Source organism: Manis javanica, chromosome 5 (assembly GCF_040802235.1).
Source record: "Manis javanica isolate MJ-LG chromosome 5, MJ_LKY, whole genome shotgun sequence".
Taxonomy (NCBI): Eukaryota; Metazoa; Chordata; class Mammalia; order Pholidota; family Manidae; genus Manis; species Manis javanica.
In genome coordinates, this window is record NC_133160.1 from 24,882,256 (window position 1) to 24,905,062 (window position 22,807).

At 51.1% G+C, this 22,807-nt stretch overlaps 1 protein-coding gene across 1 annotated transcript; it reads right to left on the reverse strand.

The window, feature by feature from the left end:
* Positions 1–234: 234 nt before the first annotated feature.
* Positions 235–22,644, reverse strand: XKR7 (XK related 7). The gene is made up of 3 exons (XM_017660616.3): positions 22,055–22,644; positions 2,983–3,185; positions 235–1,746 (listed from the first exon to the last, which is right to left on the reverse strand). The coding sequence occupies exons 1-3, from the start codon at positions 22,642–22,644 to the stop codon at positions 791–793; spliced, it is 1,749 nt and encodes a 582-aa protein (XP_017516105.2). The 3' UTR covers positions 235–790.
* Between the last annotated feature and the right edge of the window lie 163 nt (positions 22,645–22,807).

The window sequence follows — 22,807 nt, forward strand, 5'->3', positions numbered from 1 at the left end:
TGGAACCTCATCCATAACAGAGCCCACAACAAAAGGTGTCTCCCAAGTTCACTTTTGGAACATTCTCTATACTCTGGCTTGCAAACTCCCTACCCCCAAATCTGCTACCCCTTCATGCTTCTGCCAGCCTGGACCCCTCAGATGTCTCATGGTTCTTCCTCCTGTCCAGCCCCAGCACTGTCAGCCCCCACCCTCAACCCCCCATCCCACCCCAACTCCCTCCTTTAATCCCCCTCTTGCCCAGGCTCCAGACCTCAGACTCCACGGGAAGTGCAACACCCTTGTCTGCCAGATGCTCTCACCACACCTCACATCTTCCACAGCCTCCTTCATCCTTCTCAGAGATCTCCTCTTACCAGAGGGGCAGCCCCCCTCCATACCCACAAGTAGCACAGGGCCTAGGTCATGGACCCTGCACAGAGCCCTTGTTCTGGCAGGTCCAGAAGGGGCAACACATGGGTAACTCCAAGCAGGGGAGAGAGAGGGTGTGAGGCCCTGGCACCAGACATGGTATGGAGGCCTCCATGGAAGTGGCAATATAGCACCAGTTGATTCCCTGGGCCCCGGTTCAGGAGAATTTAGGAAGTTGGCCACAGGGCTGAAAACAGGGCCTAGAGCTGGGGCCTCCACAAGGCTGCCCCCTATCCTGAAAGAACCCAATGGTGGGGTCACTCTACCCTTGGACCAACAGATCCGCTCTCCCTTAGCCTGGTGGCCCTGAAATTCTGGGCCCAACACTGTGGTTGATGTGGGTCAGCCGAGCCTACCCCTTTTTGGGGTAGACTGTGGCCTACACTGTGGTCTCATACTCCAGCAGCTCCTGGGAGGTCCCCACGCTCCGGTACTGCAACCGGGGTGTGGTGGGTGAGGAGTACTCCAGCGCCAGAATGGTCTTCCGGAGCCGGCGGTCAATAAAATGAGCATCCCACGCAGGGTACTTCTTACGAGGCAGGTCAATCCGAATGACAGGCCCCTCTGTTCGCAAGGTGCGGGCCACTGGTGTGGGAGGCAAGCCAGGCCGCACCTGGAAGACAGGTGGCGTGGGGGTCCCTGCACGCTCGCCCCCCACTGAGGCCCCATCCCTCTCGGCTCCTGTAGTCCTTGGCAGGGATCTTGGGGGACTTGTGACAGCTTCAGCTGGTGGGCCACAGGGCTCCGGGGCCCCAGGGAAGATGCATCCAGGCGCCTGAGGACCCAGCATAGGCCCATTGGGGTGCAGAAGACAGTAGTAGACACACATGAAGAATATGCCGAGCGCAAAGCTGGAGGCCACCACACAGACCAGGATGAGCGAGCGGAAGTCGGTGGAGAAGTTGCGGCTGGAGTACCAGAAGCCGGTGAGTGCGGCATTCTCAAGCAGGACAATGCAGTAGTAGAGGGTCATGCGACGGCGGCTGCGGCCCTCCTTGACATTGAACCAGCAGAAGATGTAGATGATGCCCACCACCATGTTGTAGATGATCTCTTCCCACTTGGACATGCAGAAGTCTGTCTCGCCCTGGATGACCCAGAAGGTCATGACACACCAGTGGGCCACAATGAAGATGCCAAAGTAGAGCTTGTAGATGCTGGCAAAGAGTGCAAAGGCCAGACTGCGGGCCGCGATGGTGAACAGGTGCCACAGCACCTGGGCCACAGCACCTTTGTAGGACAGGGGCCGCTTGTCATCCCGCGAGTCCCGCAGCACCTTCTGGTAGGAGGCCAGTGTCCAGGCCAGGGACAGGAGTGAGGCGGAGGTGGAAAGGGCTGTGGAGACAGGGTGGGGGTGGGGAGGGCTGGGTTAGGGGTGGGTCTGGGTCAGGGTCTGGGGAGAGGGGGAGGGTTCTGGATCAGGAGCTGGGTTCTGAGGAGGTTCAAGGGAAAGGTCTACAAATCAGGAGGGGTATCTGGGTGTGGGGTCTGGGTGGGTGGTCTTCCAGGGCAATGATGTGGGGCAGTGAGAGTGGATGGGGCTGGGTACTTCTGCAGGGGTGGGAGCACGTAGGAGAGGGAAGGTAGGTGATTTTGGTTTCCATAAGGGTCAAGTTTAGGTCTCTAGTATGGGGCTGAGTTCAAGGTTCTTGGTGGGAGGGTGGAAAATTAGGATCCAGGGTTCTGGGAGTGGAAAAGGAGGCAAAGGGGGTTACAATTAGGAGCCAGGCAGGGACAATTAGAAGCTATAGGCCTCTAGGGTGAGACTGGAGTGAAGAGAAGGACATCGAAGCTGAGCATAGCTGAAGGCATGGGAAAGAAATCCAGGCGGGAGAGTTTGTGGCGGCCCGGTATGCTGGGCAAGGGATGCCCAGAGGCCTGAGAGACGACACTGAAGGTGGGCAGGGCAGTGTTTGGGTGCGAGGAGCATGGGGAGCTCCAGGGACACTGGGGATGGGAATTTTCTCTGACAGGGAAAGGGCTGGCCTGGTCTGCTGGAGTTAGGGAAGGGACTAGGCGGGGCCTGAGTGCCTGCGGATCAGGACTTAGCCTGGGAAAAGTCCCCAGAGGGATGAAGAGCAGTGAGAGGTGGACAGACAGCCTCTCCGGAAAGTGATGGTGACTGAGCAGATCTGTAGGCAGGGGGTCCCCAGGGCGTGAAGGCTGGGGAGGGTCTGACATGTGGTGATGGAGGCAAGGGCCTCTTTGTACTTGGCAGCATTGGGGTCTGCCTGGCAACTGGGAAAAGAGGAGGGTGGTAAGGGGCGGCGCCCAGGGGGTTTGAAAGGAGGCGAGGAGGTGGAGGGGCCAGGTCTCTCCTAACACTGAGGGAAAGGAGACCATTGGAGGGGATATGGGGATCCCCCCAGAGGCCTGGACGGTAATGAGAGTAGAATGGGGGGCCTCCCGTGGAGGTGGGGTGCGGAGGGGCAGGGCATCCCCCAGGGGGCCTGAAGCAGGGAGGGTGAATCGGTGGGGCCCGCAGAATGTGAAGATGAGTGTGCCCCGAGGGGCAGGAGCACAGGGCCTCCCCGGAGCTCTGGGCTGGAGGGCGGAGGGGCCGGGGCTTACCGGGCAGCAGGTCGGGCTGGCCGCCGCGGTGCACCAGGAGGCTGAGCTGCAGCACGAGCTGCGGCGCGCTGCGCAGGAAGGTCTCCAGCAGGCGCAGCATGCTCACGTCGGCGCTCTCGAACAGCATCCGCCAGTAGAAGTGGCGCCGCAGCCGCTCCCCGCGCCAGCGGCTCTGCAGCCCCAGGTACATGGCGCGCAGGTACCTGCGGAAGGGACGCCGCCGTGTCAGGTTCCGGCGCCGCACCGCGCTCGCCCCTCCTATCCCGCCCCTGGCCACTCTGCGAGCGGAAAGTAGTCACTCACTGCGCTGAGCCTGTTTCCTCAGCTTGTAAAATGGGTGTATTGAAAGGACCACGTCGTGGGGCCATAGTGCGGAGCGCCGAATGGGCTCACTAGCTTAAAACATTGGCGCGAAGTAAGCCCGTAATAGAGCATTTTCATCCTCGTTGCTTCGGCAGCTTAGGGCCTGCTTTCTTTGTAGGATTCCTGACACTTCACAGTGCACTGAGCTTACAATACCCTATTATTATCCCCACTTTATAGATGAGGAAACTGAGACCCCAAGAGGTACGTCACCTGTCCAAGGTCACACAGCTAGGAAGCAGTTGAACCAGGATTCAAAGCCAGATAACTTGGCCTCAGGGCCGGCACTCTAACCATTCCGCAACATGGCCTCTCTGTAAGTCATGAAGAGTTTGCTCACACCTAGGTTCCTTCAGGGATAGTCCCTGGTGCCAGCCCCCAGTTCTGTGGCCACCAGCAGTCCCCTGGCTTGTTCCACAACCTGTGACTGCCCGGTTCTCCCCACAGGGCACTGGGCAAGATCTGGGCATGTGAGACTTTGCTGCTGCTTCTTGAACCACTTCTCCCAACAAACTTTCTGGCTCCAGCTGCTGTGCACAGGTCATAGATTCCAGCTTACAGTGCTCTCCTCACTACTGGGCTGTTCCCTCTGCCTGGAACAACCTGCCCTGTCCTCCAACTTCAAACCTGGATAACTCATGCTTTTCTTAGAAGGTTCAGCTTTACACATGACTTCTTTTCAAAAGCCTCCTCTGACCACCTTTCACTTGGGGTAGGGACCTCTCCCAGGCTTCCCTCTAACCTAGCATTTGTCACAGTGGGTTGTAACTGCTTGGTTATGCATCCATCTCCCCCAGACTGTGAACTCTGTTAGAATGACTAGGTCAGCTTGCTAAATGCTGTATCCTCAATTCTTAGCATACAGTAGGTGCTCAATCTGCGTTGGCTGAATGACTGCCTGAATGCCTGATTGCAAGTTTGTTTAACTGAATGGACTCTGGTAGCCCTGTAGGAGGTATGGCAGGGATTCTGAAGTCCTGAGTTCATTTCCTGACTTTGTTTCTAATTTACTGTGTAATCTTGAGCAAGACTCTCTCTAAGCCCTAGTTAATTCCTCCTAAAGTGGCTGTGAGGATTAAATGGATGGGAAGATACTTTACAACTATAAAGTGCAGTGCCATGTGGGATAAGAAGGGACCTGTCCACACAAATCTCTGGATCTGATTTCTGCCCCGGTTCCTTGCCCAGCAACTCTCTCCCTGGCTGTTGCAGCCAGAGACCCTGTTCCACAACCCCCAAAATTCTCTGATTCACAGAGTAGGCACGTACTTTGCTAAAACCAGAGAGGACTCCTCTAGACGTTATCTCCCCAGAAATCAGGGGAGATAATCCCAACACAGACTCAGTGACCTTATTGCCTGAATCTAAAATTGAGGGGCCAGGGATTTGGAGGGTCTATACCCAAATAGAAGTGCTGGCATTTCTAGGATGTTTGGGAACCTAAAGACCAACTATATTCAACTGTGTGTTGCCAGTCCAAGGGAAGAAACAGTCCTCCCTGGAATTTGGGATTAGCTGATACCCAGTTTCCCCAAATGGGTATCCCAGTCATAGCAAGGGTATGGCTCTCTCTGGGCCTCAGTTTCTTTATCTGCCAACAAGAGGGATGGGTTTGCTGACTCTGGGGATCCTTTCAGAGTGGATGTTCTGGAACCCAAACTTTTCCCCCAAAATGTGGCCAGAAACATCCCATTTAGGGTTCTCCTCCCCATCCCTGGGTCTTCCATGCACAAACTGAGGATGCAGACACAGCCTGAACATGATGCAGTATGGAACTGGCAGCCCAGATGGCAAGAGGGCTGTTCCCTCGGAAGCTGACTCAAGAAATGCAAAAGCCCCTCAGTCAAACTCGTCCACACAATGAAGGAATTCCTGCAGCAATTCTCAGCCTCATGCCTTTATACCCTCTGTTCGCACACGTCCCAGGATAGGGCACCCCTACCTCCTGAGGCAGGGCCTTCAGCTTCTGAACAGCTCCAGAGCTGGACTGTGTTTCTTCTGATGAATAGAATTCTGTCTTCCTGTATTTTCCACTCTACGGGCCCTTGCCTACCTCCTACATAAGGATCCCTGCAGCTAGAATCGTTCATTCACGTGGCAAGTATATTCTGACCACTTGTTATGTGCCAGGCCCTGTGCCCTTAAGTATCTTGCAGTCCCATGGGAGAAAGACAAGATAAGAGCTGAAATAGATGCGCTAAGATGCTGTGGAACCTAGAGGAGAGATGGGTATCTAGCTAGGGAGGGAGTCAGGGAAGATCTGATCTCAGTTTAAAGCATGCGGAGGTAGTTGAAGGCCCACAGGAGGCAGAAGTGCATTCCAGGTGGAAGAACCAGCTGAAGCAAAGGCATAGAGGCATAAGAGAACTTGGCCTTTTAGGTGAATGGCCAGTGGCTGGCTGTATCTGGAGGGGTGGGTTTTCATGGGCAGGGACATAAGAAGACTAGAATTGTGAAGGGCATCAAACTCTGGACTGAAGAGTTCATATTTTATTTTAAATCTGAATTCTATCCCAGAATCAGGGGTGATGTGATCAGCTTGCTGGCTCAGAAAGCTTGTTCTGGAGGCTGGATTGGAGGAAAGCCAGGAGAGGCTGGGGTTTGGTCCAGGCCTGGAACGACAGGTTGAGCTTAGGCAGGGCACAGAGGAGAGGCAGAGAGCAGAGCTGGAGACAGTGAGAGAATGGGGCCTGGGGGAGAGACCCAGAGCTTGTGTGGGGCCCAGAACACAACCACCTTGCCCAGCCTCCATCTCCTTACTGACCCCATTTCTTTCCCCAGTCCTGTAGCTCTGGCTTTGAACAGGAAGGGAAGACCAGCTGGTCCAATGTGAAGGGGCCTGGGGAGTTGGGGGAGGACGACACCCTGGAAGTTTCTCTCAGGCTGGAAGACCATCTGTTTCCTGGCCCAGGTCAGCGTGAGGAAGGCCCCAGGCCGGCCAGCATCCATCACCACCTGACAGGCTGGCTGCCCACCTCCCTGCCCATTCCTACCCACTCCTTTGTCATCTCCCAAGGCCCCACGCCCCAGCTAACTACAGACAAAGGGCTTGCCCAGTCCAGGGTGGCTGTGGGCTAAGCAGGGAAGGGACAGGGGAAGAGAGGAGGCCTCTGGGGTCAGCAGGGAGTATGGAAAGACCACACCACAGTCTGGAGGTGAAAAGGCCTGGGTTCAGTCTCTCTTTGCCCCTTTTAGCAACAGGATCCAAAACTGTGGCTGTTCCTTCAGCCGGCATTAAATGCTCACTGCAAAGGGCCTGTGAGGTTTTCATGGGCCTAGGAAAACATTTGAGGCCTGGAAAATTGGCTCTAAAACATGGGGAAAAACTGCAGAATCAAAATTAATAAATGTTTAATTAAATGTCTGCACAACAGAACATGATATCAGCCAGTCAACTGCAATTTGGCTTTTATCTGGTTATATATAATTTACGTTTGATGTTCAATGTGACTGCATTTTAATAGGCTTGAGAGATATGGGGCCCACAGAGGTCTTAAAACAACTCTGCCCAGAACATGCAACCTAATTTCCCTGGGCCTCAGTTTACCTTCTCTAAAAAGGGGCAGGTACTCACCATACTGCCTGCCACATCCCCTAGGGTAAGGATCACAAAGGCAAGACAGCAATATGCTGGGTCTGTGGGTTAGCTTACCAGACCTGTCCTGGATGCTGGGTGGCCGTGGATAGTCTCTCTGCCTCTCTGAGCCTCATGTTCCTCTTTTTGTGAGCATTGAATGAGGTGATGGATTTAAAAATAATTTGTAAACCATAGAGGGATATGCACATAGTGAGAGGGAATATATGCTAGGTGGAGGCTTCTGGCTCTTCCTGATCACTAAGCAGCCTCTCTTGAAACCTCCTCCAGGAAGCCTACCCTCTTCCACTCTGCTTGAAAGGAAGTTGGAAGAAGTTGATCTTCACGAAAATGGGACAGATAATACCCACGTAGAAGAATGCCCCATTCAGGGAAAGGAATCCGACCATGGGGTGGGATGAGGTAGGGGTTAGGGAGAGGGGGCATCTGCTCTTCTCCAAAACACATCCCCAGTTCATCCTTCCTCTCTGCTCCACCTCCCTGGCCCAGGCCACCGTCATCTTCTGCCTTCTCAGTAGTCTCCCTGTACCCACTGCTGGCCCACTGCAGTCCATTCTCCACATGGCAACCAGCAGGATATTTTAAAAACCTGTCAGATCATGTCATTCCCCTTCTCAAAACCTTCCAAGGGCCTCCTGTCACACTTGGAACAAAATCCCAGCTTCTCCCCTTGGCTTGCAGGCCCTAAACCATCTGGCTGTCTGTTTCTCTCAGCTTATCTCAAACCACAGTTTCATTTGTTCCCAGCACTTGCACGTGCCCTGGAGTTTCCTCGAACCCAGCCAGTCTTGTTCCTGACTCAGGATGTGAGCGGTGCTCCTTGCTCTGCCTGGAACACCCCTTCCCCAGATCCTCCTGTGGCTGGCTCATCAGTTCCTGTGTCGCCTTCTCAGAGGGGCCTGCCAGGTCACCCACCCATGTCAGCCCCTCTGCCCTCACCAAACCCTCTCGTCTATCACATTGCCCTGTCTGATTTTCTTCTTAATATACATTATCAATCTTATGTGTCGGTTTACACATTTGTTTTCTATTTTACCACTGCGGGTCCATGGATAAAGGTCTCATCCTCTTGGTGACCCCAGCATCAGTCCATGTAGAAGACACTCAATAAATGTGGGTGTTTTCATATCTTCCTCCTAACCTTGCAGACCCTGGGGCTCTTCTGTCTGAGTTTACACCTCGCAAGCAACTCTGGTCCTCACTAATTAATTTCTATCCTTCCTCCTCCAGGAAGCCTCCCCTGATGTTCCTTAGCCTGGTTGGGCCTCCCCAGTGCTGGCACCTTTCAGACTTAAACTGCTTGAGGCCGGTGTGTACCAGAACCTAACAGAGCTTCTACTACCCCCATGTTACAGGTGTGGGAACAGAGGCTCTCAGAGATCTATTTTGGATTTAATTTGCTGATTCCCAGTCCTGTGCTAAGAGAGGAAGCATGTCTGGGAGGGAATTGGAAGAGCAGTTATTTGAGTATTGTTGAGGGTGAGGCTGGGAGCAAAAAAAAAAAAAAAAACCAAGCCTGAAGGGGAGAGAAGCCAGCAGTTAAGCTGTGAGAACCCTCTACTCAAGGATCTAAATAGGTGTCCCTTCTGGAACCCTTTGCCTCTGTAAGCAGGTGGCAGGGTAAAGAAATGGATGGAAGATGTTCCCTTCTCCCCAGGCCTGGTTGCTTTTGTGACCCAGGAACCTTCCAGCATCCCCCGAAGTTGGGGGGCTCCTCTCTAGCAGGGAGAAGGATGAGGGGATCCCATGTCCCTGAGAAGCCAGAAGCTTCTGGGCCCGGTGTCTGGGTCACCTTGTTTCTCCCCTCTCTGCTGTTCTGGGGTCGTCCTGAATCTCTGGTACTGGTCAGTTTCTGGCCTGGGCCTCAGCCTCCATGGGCCCATTCTTTGCCTGTCCTCTGATCCGGGGTCACGGTCTCTGTCTGTCTGTGCCTCAGATCAGCCTGTTGTGTCTTCACCTTGAATGCAAGGTCAGCCTATTTATCTGTTCCTCAGATACGGTCAGCCAGTCTCACCCTGGGACACTGAGTCAGTCCCCCTTGCTGTCCCTTGGCCTGTGGGTCATGTTTTCTCTTAGATACTATGTTCAGTTAGTCAGATAGACCCTGGGATCTTGGGTCAGCCTGTCTGTTTCTTCTTAGAAGCTGCAACATCAGTCTATCCATCCTTTGGATGTCAGGATAGCCTGTTTGTCCCCTTGGATACTGGGTCTGCTTTTCTCTCTGTATTTGTTTATCTCTTGGATACTGGGTCTGCCTGTTGGTCTGTCTGTCTGTCTTTCTGTCCCTCGGCTGCCTGGCCCATCTGCTGGTCTGTTGCTCAGCTTGTGGCACATGTGACTGCAGTTTTCCTGCCGTCCTCTGGGCCTGCTCCTCGTCTCCCCAGCTCCGGGGCTCCCTTTGTCTGTCTGCGTCTCTCACATCCTCAGCTCCTCCATCTGTTGGTCTCCGCGTTTCTGAGTGTGTGTTCTCGCCCCTCTGTCCTCCCCCTCACAGCTCTGGGCCCAAACCACAGCAGCTCCCAGCAGCTCCCCCGCTCCGCTCCATCCAGGAACTGCCAGCGCCCTGGAGGGCTCTCCAGTCTCCACTGTGGGCCAGGCCTGGGACCCCTGCAGCGTGAGCAGAGGGCAGCTGGGGAGCAGGGCTGATGGGAAGGAGGCTGCGCCCCTTACTGCTGTGTAGGGCTGTAGGGAGACAGTGTGCAGGTGTTAATCATAATCATAATCACTCACATTGAGCGCCAACTGTATGGTAGGCCACCATAAGCCTTTTTATACACAGTGTGCACTCCTCATGGCAAATCTTTGAGGTGGGTAATGTCATTACTCTTATTTTACAGGTGAGGAAACAGACCCAGAAAGGGACTGTGCTTGTATAAAGTTTCCCAGCAAGTTAATGCCAGGTCTGGGACTCAGACTTGCCTCTCCACAGGCCCCTGCCCAGAGGAGGTGCTTTGGCCGCCCCGACAGTACAACTGCCCAGGAGGACCCCTACTGGACAGTGGTGGACCTAAACACTTTGCCTGGGATTCCGTGGGTTTAGAGAAACCTGGGGGAGGGGTGACAATAACAATTGGAGAGTCAGGGAACCCAGGCTAGAGCCCCTCATTGGATTTTCTGGCAAAGTCCAACCCCTGTGTGGGCCTCAGTTCTCCTCTACAGAATGGGCCCAAGTAACCTGTTCCTGCCCCACGGAGTTTTCCTTAGGCCCGTCTCCACACTCATCCAGTTCTGGTAACACTGAGGCCCAGCCCACGTACTCCTCTCTCTCTGCCTGGTGTCACCACTTGTCCAAGCTACCTGGCTCCAGATCAGAGGCAGCCTCCATCCTCCCTGATCTCCTTCCTTCAATCCTTGCCCCCTTAGAGCTCATCCTTCACACAGCAGCCTAAGAGGGCCTGTAAATCCTAGATCAGGCCATGCCACTCCCCACTCACCTTAGAATAAAATCCTCACTGTGACTTTTGAGGCCCAGTGTGATCCAGCCTTTGCCCACCTCTATAACTTCATCTCCCTCCACCCTCCCCATCTCCTACCTCCCCAGCTGCTTGCTGAACACCCCAAGGTCACCCCAGCCTTTGGGCCTCTGCTTGGAAATGTCTGGCACATTCTCATTCTTTCCAACAAGCTCAGTGTCACCTTGTCAGAAAGGCCTTTCCAGACACCCCTGCCCCATCTCCAAAGCACTTCTACCTACACCTCTGGCCACCTCTGTCAAGTTACCCTGTTTTCTTTTCTTAATAGCACATATCACAACCAGAAATGGTCTGATTTACTTGCTTACATATTTATTAGCTACCTCTCCAATGGTGTGGGGGCCATGGCTCTCCTGTTCTCTGCTATGTCCTTAATGCTGGGCACTTAGTTAATGTTCAATATGTACTTATTTATTGAGTAAGTGAGTGAATGGAGAGTGTGAATGCACTTGGTAAGTTCTGCTTTATAAGCTTCCCAAGTAAAGGCAGTCAAGTGCAGAGGGAAAGGACCCAGGCTTGGGAGTCAGGGGACCCGGGTGCAGATTACAGCTCCATCACTTACTGTTGGGTAGTTCTTGCTCAAGCTGCTTCCCTCTTCAAACCCCTCAGCTCAATGCCTACCTTACGGGGTAGCTATGGAATCAGAAAGTGGTACTATGCATTTAACTCCCAGCCCAGTGCTTGGTACTTGACGACAGGGAGGTTTTAAGGCATCATCTGACTCAGAGGTCACAACAGGAAGAGAAGACCTTGTAGTTTCCAGTTTAGTTTCTGATAGAACCTGGTGCTCATTGAATATGTCTCCAAGAGACAAAGGATCAGAGAAATCCCTCTGGGGCAAGTTCCCAGAGCAGATCTTCTTTGGGGTCTTTATCCTCACCCTGAAAATAACTGCCACTCATGGAAGCCCTGGCTAAAATCCTCATTGCAGCCCTATGAGGTTTCATGGGCATGATCCCCATTTTCCAGATGAGGGAACTGCATCTCAGAAAAGCAGAGGTTCATTTGACACTTATTTACCTAGCATTTTGAGTGCCTACTATGTGCTAAAGTGCTGGTGGATGCAATGGTAAGCAAGACAGACCCAGCCCATCTGGTACTGCCTAGCAGTGGGGCTGGACGTTATTTAAATCACCATATAAACATGCTGCAACAATGGGTTCCAGACATGCTTCAAACAGGATTCTGTGCTTGAGCACTGAGGAAGGCAGTGCTATTGAAGAAGGGCTGGGCCCGGCTCAGCAGTCAGGCAGGGCTTTCTGAAGGAGGTGGCTACGGAGCCATGATCTGAAGCAGGCATAGGAGTTAACCAGGTGAAGGAGGGAAGGAAGGAAGGAACAATATGGGCAAAGACCTGACTTGGGAGGGAACAGGAAGTGGTCAGGGCGGCTGTAGCTCAGAGAAGGAGGTGAGAAAGGGAGAGAAGGGGCAGGCCCTGGTGAACCTTTGGTCTTTATCTTTACTGGTGATGGGAGCCACAGAAAGTTTTGAAACAAAGTAGTGACAACAGAGTTAGCGCTTCTGCACTTTAGAGGGAGTGCTCTGGCTGCAGGGAACAGATTGGAGGGAGGCAAGGGTAGAAGGCTGGAGGCCAGTTACCAGGTGAGAGGTGAGGGTGGCCCAGACAGAAAGGCATGGACTCCACGGACATTTAGCAGGCATTTGGAGAAGAAACTTGCCCAAGGTCAACAGCCAGAAACACAGGAGCTGCATCCCAAATCAGGAATGGGCAGCTCCTCCATTTCACCACAGAACAGGGATCAAGCCGAGTCAGGCCCTGCAACCCAGGTGCAGTCTGCGGGTCCTCCGAGGAACACTGGGCCTCCAGTTCTACAGCTACCTCACCTGCAATGTGGCGCAGGAAACTCTTGGGGCAAATGGCTCTGAGACCCCCTCCCCACATCTGTCCATCCCTGGATGGTGAGCCCTCCTGCAAAGATGCAGAATGGGACTTCCTGAGGTTGGCAGCCAAATGAGTCATAAATGTCAGAAAAGAATGTGATTTTACACGTTTGGCTCCTATTTAATGTGATGCTGGGAGCTAGGCTGTCTCCCTCCTCCTCAGCAGTCCCCTACAGAGCCACAGCACCTCTTTTTTTTTTGCTGGGCTAAGGCCAAACATTTCCCTACCAATAATTTTAGACTCTGGCTTAAAAGCTGAGACCCTCTCCCATCCATTATATCAGCTATTATTTTTGTTCAGTAGGGAAGCAGGCAACCCCTCTCCAGCACAATATTTGGGACCAAGTTCACGCCTCAATGTCCTTCATTGCATGAGTGCAGCCAGATCTCTTCTCTATGAGCCTCACTTTCCCAATCTGTGAAATGGGTACAGAGCAGAGACTAACCTAAGACTCCATACTCTAGCCCAGGGCTTTTCCCCCCTTTCTCCCTTTTCCTGATACCTCTGTGCAGAGGCAGGATGGCATGAGCTACTGGGGGAAAAGGGGTTAGATTCCAGTCTCTCAGTGGCACCTGAAGGTACTTGGAGATCAAGGCAGGGAGACAGCACCACTTCTATCTGTCCCTGGCCTGTAAGATCCTAGATGGTAGAGATATTATGAGCGACTCTGGGGAATGATAGAGGGGTGCCCTGTCTAAAAAGACAGCTGTGCCCAGCTGACTAATGCCCTGGGAGTATGTGAGCCCAGAGTGCTGGAATTTCAATTTTTTAACAATAGTTGGAAATTAGGATATTTAGGCAAAAAAAAAAAAAAAAAAAAATCCCAGTTTGGAAATGTTGGCAGCTAATTTAAAAAATACCATATGAATTTTTAAGAAATTATTATTCCTTTTTTTAGGTATGATGACAGTATTACATGTCCTAGTTATATTTTAGAAGTCTATCTTTTTAGAGATGTACTGAAATATTTATGGGTGTAATGATATGATGTCTGAGATTCGCTTCAAAACAACATGGAAGGGAAAGAAATGCGGTGGGATCTAGACCTATGCTCTTCAACACCTACGTGTCCTATACTAGCCAAATATGGCTGTTTAAATTTCAATTAATTCAAATTAAATACAATTTACATTTCAGTTCCTCACTCACACTAGGCACATTTCAAATGCTCAATAGTCACGCGTGGCTAGTATTGGACACCGCAGGTACAGATTATTTCCATCATGGCACGAAGTTCTTTTGGATCAAACAAGGTTGGCCAGCAGTTAATTGTTGAAGCGCGGTGGTAGTACATGGGCCATCATTACCCCGTTGCCTTTGCTTATATTTAAACACTTTCTGTGATAAAAAATTTCATTAACCAGTAGGGAAAAAAATACTGTGTGGGCCAAGTAAACACATCCTTAGGTTAGATTTGCCCATGGGCTGCTGATCTGCAACTTGTGGTCTGGTGGTAGGCATCATAAAACCCCCAAGTTAGATCTACAGACGGTCTAAATTATAAGCGGCTTTAGAGTGCATCTACTAGTTTATCCTCTAAACTGAAGGCAGGAGGCCCTGCTACAGCTTCCCTGCCAAAGTCAGGCCAGCCTGCCCTGTTTCTGGACAGCTTGGCAGTCGGGGTGTTCTCGCTTCTATTCAGACAGATTCTGCCTCCCTTGAACCTTGGGTTGTTATCTGTCCTCTCACAATCTCTGGAGCCACAGATCATGTCTTCTTCCTTGTAAGGGGGTCGGTGGGTGAGGGTTAGTGAGTGTTGGGACCCCTGATGCCCCTCTCCTATCCCCTATCTTGCTACCCAGCAAGTAGCGTGGCTGCTACTTGGGCCTTAAGAATAGTAAAAGTAGTAAATAGTTTCTGAGCATATAGTATGTCAAAGCCCTGTGCACATTTATATTATCTCATGACACCTTTATGAGAATCTTAAGAGGTGGATACTACCACTATTCTCACTCTGCAGATGAGACTAGAGCTCTGGCTGGTGAGTAAGCTGCCCAGGGTCACATAGCTAGGACATCAGAGAGCTACGAGCTGGGCAGGGCCCCAAGCTCTCCGCTACTCTGCTCTCTTGTCTGAGTCCTGGGAAACTCACCCAGGATTCTTAAGCCTTACAGTAAGATGGGGGTAACTGAACCTCAGGCAGGGAAGTATGCTGCTCAAGATTCTGATTTCAAAGATTCTATTCAGTTCACGTGAACATTTATTGGGCACCTAATGCATATGAGGAACTTCCCTCCTAAATCAGGCACACCTGCATCCTCATGGGAACTCAGCCCTGGGGTTGTTCCTACTACATCTTATTCAAACACAATCACATTGCCCTTAGCCCGCATCGGCCCATTGGCAGTTTGGGAGGCTGCTGATGCACGCCTAGCAGAGCTGTGTACTGAGGCCACAACTGCACAGGGCTCGCACACCCCTCAGGGTCCCCATCAGCCCCAGAAGCAAGGCCGGCTTCAACCAACTTCATGTTCTAGGAAACTGCTACAGACCTCACCAAAACTGGACGGTACAAGGCCAACAGCAACAGAAAGTCTGCTCCAAGCCAGTCACCGTGGGGGCAGAGAGAAGAAAGGACAAGGCCCCAATTCCTCAGGGGCTTGTAATCTGGTAGGAAAACCAGCCAGGTGAGCAGACGATGACAACAGAATATGATCAAGACTGTGGGGCTGAAGAGGAATGAGTAATTGTGCCTTGGGGGAAAGTTTGAGAGGAAGAACCCAGAATGTTAACAGTGGGGGTATTTTATATTAAAAAATTTTAAATGCTTTTCTAATTTTTTTTTCCTCTTCCCAAGCAATACATGATTGATTGTTTTGTAAGAACATGCTTAACTAGCAGAAGGCATATCATTTGGTGGTTAAACATGTGGGCTTGGGAGCCCGACTGCATCACTTCAAACCCTGGCCTTGCTACTTACTATTAACTGGGTGGCTGTTACCTCTCAGAGCCTCAATTTCCACATCTGTAATATGGGCCAATAATCTTAACTAACACTAATTGAGCACTTACAATTTACTGAATAATGTGTAAAGCATGTTCCATATATTAATTCAATAAGCCTTCACAATGGCCATTTATATAGGGACATTATTAACCCATTTCACAGATGAGGAAAACAGGCCCAGAGAAGTTAAGTGACTCGCCCAAGGTCACACAGCTCATAAGTGGCAGAGCCCAAGTTTGGGCTTCACAGTCCTTATTCTTCATCACCACCCTCCCCACTTGACAGGATTATTGTGACGAAGAATGATAGAATGATGTAATCTAAGTCTCTATAAATGATAATTACTATTTTCAGTAATATCTGACTTCTAAAAAATAAGTGAATGTGTATATATATATATATATATATATCTCAGTTAATTAAAAACCAGAGTAAAATCTTCAAGCAATACAAGAAATACCTAGGTAGGAAGTGGCAATCTCCCCTAACTCCACTTCTCTGCCCCCAGAGACAAGAGGAGGGAAGTCACCTTACACGTTTTCTGTGCTGCCTGAGGTTTCAACAAGAACACACAGCTCCTTTATAACATACAAACAACCAGGCAATTTCCATTTTCGATTAAAAACCACAATGTGCCCAGTTGAGGGAGTGGGGGGTGGAGTCCAAGGAGCTGAGAGTGAGTGGCCTGTGTTGGGTTTGCTCAGGGAATACTTCTCAGAGGAGGCAGCATTTGAGCGTGGCCTTGAAGGGTGTGCTGAATTTCTCTGGGAAGAGAATGGGAACAGGGTGTTACTGGAGGAAGGACCACAGGCAGTGCCTCAGGCGCAAAAAGAAAGGAGGGTGTGGCTTGCTTTTTGGGGACCAGAGCAGTGAGGAGATGATGAAAGGGCAGGAGGCAAAGGGCTCTGATGCCAGGCTAAAGCACTTGGATTGTTTGAGGGGCAGAGGGAAGCAGGGCCAGCTCTCTGGCTCTCTGGTGGCAGGGTCCAATCTGAGCTTTGGAACTTTCATTCTGGCTGCAGGTGGGGTGGGGTGGGGTGGCGGGAACTGGAGGCTGACAGGATTTCCCAGGGGAAGAATTCCAGGCCCTAACAAAGACAGGGCGGTGAATGGAAGGGCCAAGGGAGCTCCCAACCCATCCTCTTTCCTCTCCCCAGGGACCTTCACCCCAGCTGCTGGGTTCAAAGCTATTTCCTGGCAGCTCTCCCTCCTCCCAGCAGGGCTTCTCCTGTGTGGTCTTTATAGATCAGACGGGACATGGGGCCCAACTGCCGCCGCTGTGTCTGTTCGGAGCAGCTCTAATGGCCTGTTGCTGCCGGATGGGCAGGGAGAGGAGGGCAGCGGGGTGGGGGAGTCCTGGAGAGGGGTCTCCCAAGAGGTGGGTGGTGAGGCTGGGCTGGAACAACCCTGCCAAGTCGGAGCAGGGAGGAACCTATGGACAGTCACTGAGTTCAAATGGTTGTAAATATGTTTCAAGCTGTGGGATTGTCAAAACAAAATCTTAAGACTTGTATCCACCATATCCAAAAAGAGAAACTCAAGAGATAACTCTGTTGAAATCATGGTGACAGGGCTAAACTTCTATGGAATCCAACCCCTGGACTGTTTTATAAATAATAATACAAATTGTAATGGCTAATGAGAATTGCACTGGAATTCTTGTGTTCCAGGCACTGTGCTAAACACCATATATATATTATTTAATTTACTACTGTTTCAAGCCACATGTGATAGGTAGGTACTATTATTAGGATGTACATTTTGCCAATGGGAAAATCAAGGCACAGGTAAGTTACGTCATTTGCCCCAAATCACAGAAAGTGGCAGACACAGGATATGTCTGATTTCAGAGTGAGTTCTTAATCATTAGCTCTTTGGCCCCCATGGGGAAATTGACCAAAGCATGCAAAGATATTCTGTCTTTGCTCGAAATGGACACCTGCCCTCACTGCTCCTACCCTGGTCCAACCGCTGTCTTCTCTCACTTGGATTATGTATATAACATACGTTCTATTTTATTTTGTTTGTTTATTTGTTTCCCCCATTAGAGTACTGAACTCCATGAGGGTGGAGACTTTGTCTTGCTCACCATTCTATTCCCAGAATTCAGCACTGTGCCTGGTAGATAGCAGGTGCTCCATATAGTCAAGTAAGAATGGCTACAGATGAAAGGAACAGCTGCCATGCCATGGCACCAGGGGCCTTTGAGGCCTTCTTGCCCTCCTGCCCCCTCTCTGGCCACCAGTTCAGTGAAAAAACCTCCTTCTACAGGGAACAAAGCTCAGGCTGACGGAACTAATGACTGCCAACAGTTCTGGCTAATTAACAATGGGACCAGCCCTTTGCTAACACTTGGTACACATTATCTCATTAAACCTGGAAACAACCCAAGAGGTGGTACCATTATGGTCTCTAGTTTACAAGGGATGAAACTCAGGCACAGAGAGATTATATGGCTTGTCAGGATCACATATAGGAAGTGGTAAGGTCAGGATCTGAAGTGTGGATATTTGAGTCCAGAGTCCATGCTCTTAACCATTAAGCCAAGAAATCTTGCTTTTCCCAGAGAAGAGACCCAGAGCCTGAGAAGGTCACTAATTAATTTCAGAACTTCTTTTGAGGGCAGGGCCTGTGAGGAGGCAGAGGGAGCAGTGTTCGAGCCCAGACATAGAGGGCACATTAGAGGGAGGGCCTTCAAAGCTGTTTGCCTCCCTTCCTCCCTCCTCATTTTGGGGTCCCCAGATCTTATGACAGATCATCGTCCACTAATTGGCTTAGCAAATCATGCTTATCTGGGCAAAGCTGGGGCCCAGTGAGTTCAAGATTAGGGAAAGCAGGATTCATGGCTTACGGCTCTGCTGCCTACAGGGTCAGAGGAGACAGGGTTAAAACTTTAATTGGCTTAACAGCTCTGAGTGGCTTAACAGCTTAGAGGGTTGGGTGGGTGTGGTGGGGAAGGACGGACACACAAATTGGTGTCCAGTGCACAGCCAGCTTCATGTCCCACCGAGGATCTGTGTGCTCCTCTCTCAGGGATCAGTCTATCTCCGTATGGGGCCATTACTGTGGGATACTTCCAGGCAGCTGATGGGGTGGTGGCAGGGGCAGAGCTTGGGCTTGGGAGTTGGACAAAGCTGGGTGGGCACCTTGCATCTCTTCCACTTCCTCACTGGGTGACCTTGGGCAAGTTACTCGACTTCTCTGAGCCTCACTCTCTTGTCTGATAAGTGGGTATATGAATCACAACCAGAGGGAAGGTTTTAGGGTAAAATGAGATCACACGCCTGGAGCACCTCACAGGCGGCTGCTAGGCCATTGTGGGTGCATAGTGCCCATGAATTCCTTTCCCTCTTCTCCCTCCTCAGAGCCCCATTTTGTGTTTAAAATAATAATAACAATACCCACCCCAAAGGTTGCAAAGAGGATGGGTCCAAAAATATGTTTCTTTTGGTTGACACTATTTTAAAAAAATCTTAACTAGTAGTTGAAAATTGGCAGAATTCACACAAAAATCCCAATTTCCCATTTCTCTTGACAAATGGAGACTTGACAATACTGGATCCATGGTTTCTAAAGGCATCAGCAGCTGGAGGCAAGTAGTGCCCCCCTTCCCTGGGACACTGCTTGTCCCATAATGCTGTCTTTTATTGACACAGGTCTCTGTTACCTGCCTCCTTAAAGTATTCAGGCTTTTGATTCAGCATTCTACAAACATGAGGAGTTGAAAGATATTGTTATGGTTCAGGTTATTTTATTCAGAATTGAGGGTGTGTTGGATCAGGAGGTGAATGGCTGGCCAGTCTCCCAGCTTTGATCCTATAGGGCTCAGACGCTCATCTCCTTCCTCATTACTCCCCCTGCCCAGTTCCACTGCTCAGAACATCTATACTAAGTCCCTCTGAGCAGCGAACCTGTTCATTGTGGGAACATTTCACGTGGTAAGCAAACATGTGGTGTTAACATGCTTAATTTCTAGGAATGCCAGCCCAGATGCCTTCCCTATACTTTGTCTGGATTTTCCTCCATTTAACAAGATCTTCAGCCATTTTAGAATCCAAAGCTTTTGGGACAGGGGCCCAGAGGCTTTAAGCTTTGTTAACTAGACCCAGAGTCAGACTTCCAAAAAGGGAGGCTCTTAATGTCATCAGATCTCATGTTCTCATTCCACATACTGGTAAACTGAGGCCCAGGGTGGGAAGATCCTTGCCCAAGGTCACCTAGCAAGCTAGTTATAAACCCAACTAAAGACTTAGGTCTCCTGAACACGGCCCCCAAATGCAGCACTTTCCCCACAATATACACAGTCTCCCCATCCTAAGCCATATAGTTCATCTCCCTCCCCTCCTTTCACATTCTTATCTCAGTGCAGCAGAAGCCCTGACTTTCTATCATCCTGGAATCTTGGGATCTCAGACTCATAATTCTTTGAGCTTGGGGGACACTTTAGTGGTAGAATTGCAGGGTAGATAAATTGAACTTGGGCTTGAAGGCAGAGTCTTGAGTCCCCAGCTCTTCTACTCCCTAGTGACATGACCTTGGGCAAGGATTCCCTTTTCTGAGGCTCCATTCCCTCATCTGTTAGGTAGGAATGATAATACAAACCACATCCCAGGATTACTAGGAAGAATACAAGAGCTGAAACAGGTAAAAAGGCAACCCACAGGCTTAGCACAAAATGAGTGCTTAGTAATATAATTGTTATAGAACTGCAAATTAGGGCTCTCTTTCCCCTAATCCCTAAGTGAAATGGTTCAGATGTGTTCAAAGGGAATGGAGTTGGACAAACTGGAGCATATATATTCTGTCTAAATTGTCACAAGCCTGATCCTACTAGATTCCTTTTTTTTCTTTTTTTCAAAAGAAGGTAGGACTCTGGATTTTTGAAATACTGTACAATCCAAACAAAACACTTCTGTAGGCCAGGCCAACCCAAGGGCCCTTAGTCTGTCATCCCTGCAAAATCATCTCATCCCAACCCTCTCACTTTATAAATAGAGAGTGGAAATAGCTAGCTCTTTTATTTAAGAAACCATGGAGCTCAATGGACCCTCAGCCATCTCCAGCCACTCCCCTGATGCCCCACCCTCCACCCCATGGCCATTTTTTGCCCTGTTTGAGGTAACTTCAGTTTATGTTCAAGAAAGAAGTGTCAGTTCCTTGTAAGTAGATTCTGAATGAGGGAAGGAGAGGGCTTTGAGGTTGTCAGTGAGTCAAGGGGCAGCTGGCCCACTTTAGGCTGAAGGGAAAGGGGGGTGATGCTTTGGCTACTAAGAATAGGAAGTTGCCATTTCAGAATCTAAAAATATCTTTTACCATCTGTCCACTTGGGCACAGAATGATAAATGCAGATTAGTTCCTGGATGTAGACATGAATCTTTTTATGTGTCAAGCTAACAATAATAACACCACCTTGTGTGGATAAAGCCCCACCCCCCTTTTCCCCCATAGCAAGCTAAATGGAATATACACATCATCTAGGCAAGGCACCGATGGGGAAACCAAGACGGAGAGAGATTTGGCAGCACAACAAGGGTGACACAGCAAGTGAGCAGCTGGGACAAACCCAGGGAGTCCTGATTCCAACCCTCAGCCCAGAATGGAATCTTCTGAGTTAGGCAGAATGTGTTAATAAGTAGCAGAATAGCCATAACAACAGCAATAATCACCTTTACATCTCTACAGTGACTAACTTTTTCCATGCCTTCCCCACATCTGTGATAATCGTGATAATCTATTCCATTCCTAAAACATGTTAAAATGACCAGGGCCTTCACATAGACCTCTTACTCCATCATCCCAACAGGTAAGAAAAATGTGATGGTAGACCAGTGTGATGAGAAGAGTAGGAATTCTCCCTCATTTCACAGGTGAGGAAACTGAGGCTTGGAGGGAGGAAGGGGTTTACCTAAGATCACATGGTAGGCATGTTCATTCTGTCAGTGCACGGTACAGCCTAAGCTACTAGAGCAATTCTGAGTCAAGGGAATCCCTAGGTTCAGAATTCTCCCTGTCTCTGATTATCTCGGCTCAGCACAGCAGGCACCCTCAGTCTTGGCAGAGGAAGAAGCCTGGATATGGGTTGATTGTACAAAGCCTCAATTTTGTTTTACTCTCAGGGAATTAAAGGACAGGTAGGGGCCATCTCATCTCAGATTCAAGATTGCAAATCCCTTTGGCCCTATTGGGGGTGGGGTGGGCCATATTGAAGTAGTCCTAGGATACTGAGTCACATAGAGGAGTCAGGCAGCTTCTCAGCTGGGTCCGGCATATCCTTAGTCAAAAGTCCAAAAAGTTTAGCTGCCTCAAATTCTTTTTCTCCTGGGAGGTTAGGAATGGACTGCAATTCCAAACTAAGGATCTTTGAGAGCAGGGAAGGGCTTCTGAGATCTTTCTTAAGCTCAGGCTCCACACTCACGCAGAGAGGAGTGGGTCAGAGCTAGAGGGAACTCTGGGGCCCTGTTCCAAGCTCTACACTCATCCCCATCTGCCCAGGGCCCTCCTCATTCACACACCCCTAAGGATCTCTTTCTCTCCCTTGTTGCCCCATCCTCTCCTCTCTCTTTGGCCAGCTCAGCCAGAATGGCAGTGGGGTTGGTTGGTCAGAGCTTGAGGACAGAGGTCAAGGAGGAGCTGGCAGAGAAGAAATCAGAGCTGCAATAGGGTGGGGCGAGGTGGAGGTCAGGACTGGAGGGGGGCCTATGGAGATCAGAGCACAGCTGGGGCAGCAGGCAGCCCTCACCCCAAACCCCCATACTCCTTGGGCTCAGTTCCCTCCGCTGCGCGTCTCCTACCTCCAGACCTGGCCAAGCTGCAGGAGGTGGACGAGGGTCTGCAGCAGCCAGACGCAGAGGCGGCAGCAGCGGCGGCGGTAGGCGCCGGCCGAGGAGGGCGCGGGCCGGGGGCTCAGCTCGGGGCTGCCTTCTTTGGTCCGGAAGGCGACGACGCTGTCCTTGGTGCTGACAGCGGTCTCGCCGGCGCCGCTGTCCTTCGTGCTGACGGCGGGTCCCGGGGCCCCCGCGGGCTCCGTGTAATCGTACACAAACCAGCGGAAGCTGAGCAGCTGCACGACTAGCGAGGGCAGGAGCACGAACAGTAACGTGAGGCCGAAATAGGTGCGCTGACCCTGCAGGTAGTAGGAGGCCGCCAGCCACAGGTCCGTGGCGCCGTCGGAGAAGAACACGAGCAGCGCACACAGCACCCAGCAGCAGTCCCGCAGCTCGTAGCGCGGCCCCGAGCCGCCCGGCCCGGTCTCTCCGGGACCCTCGGCCGCCGCTGCCGCCTCTCCGCGCCCGCCCGCACTGCCCCGGGTTCCCCCGGCTGCCCCCTCCGGCCCCGGGCTGGCCGCGGCCGCGGCCGCCGCTCCATCCGACTTCGCGGCCATGTTGGCGGAGCAGGAGGCGGGGAGCGACTTCCGGGCGGCGGAGGGGGTGGGGTGCAGAGTGGGGGGGGACCCTGGGCAGGAGGCTCCCGCCGCCTCCTCTTCCTCCTCCTTTTCTTCCTCCTCCCCTCTGTACTTCAATTATTCATTTCCCCCGGCGCCGCCC

Excerpts from the sequence above, each read along its gene's own strand:
- XKR7 (XM_017660616.3), bottom strand. The coding sequence starts at position 22,644 with ATGGCCGCGAAGTCGGATGGAGCGGCGGCCGCGGCCGCGGCCAGCCCG. Across the intron at positions 3,186-22,054 it reads CAGCTTGGCCAGGTCTGGAG|GTACCTGCGCGCCATGTACC; the intron begins GTAGGAGACGCG and ends TCCCTTCCGCAG. Across the intron at positions 1,747-2,982 it reads CCAGCCCGACCTGCTGCCCG|CCCTTTCCACCTCCGCCTCA; the intron begins GTAAGCCCCGGC and ends CTGTCTCCACAG.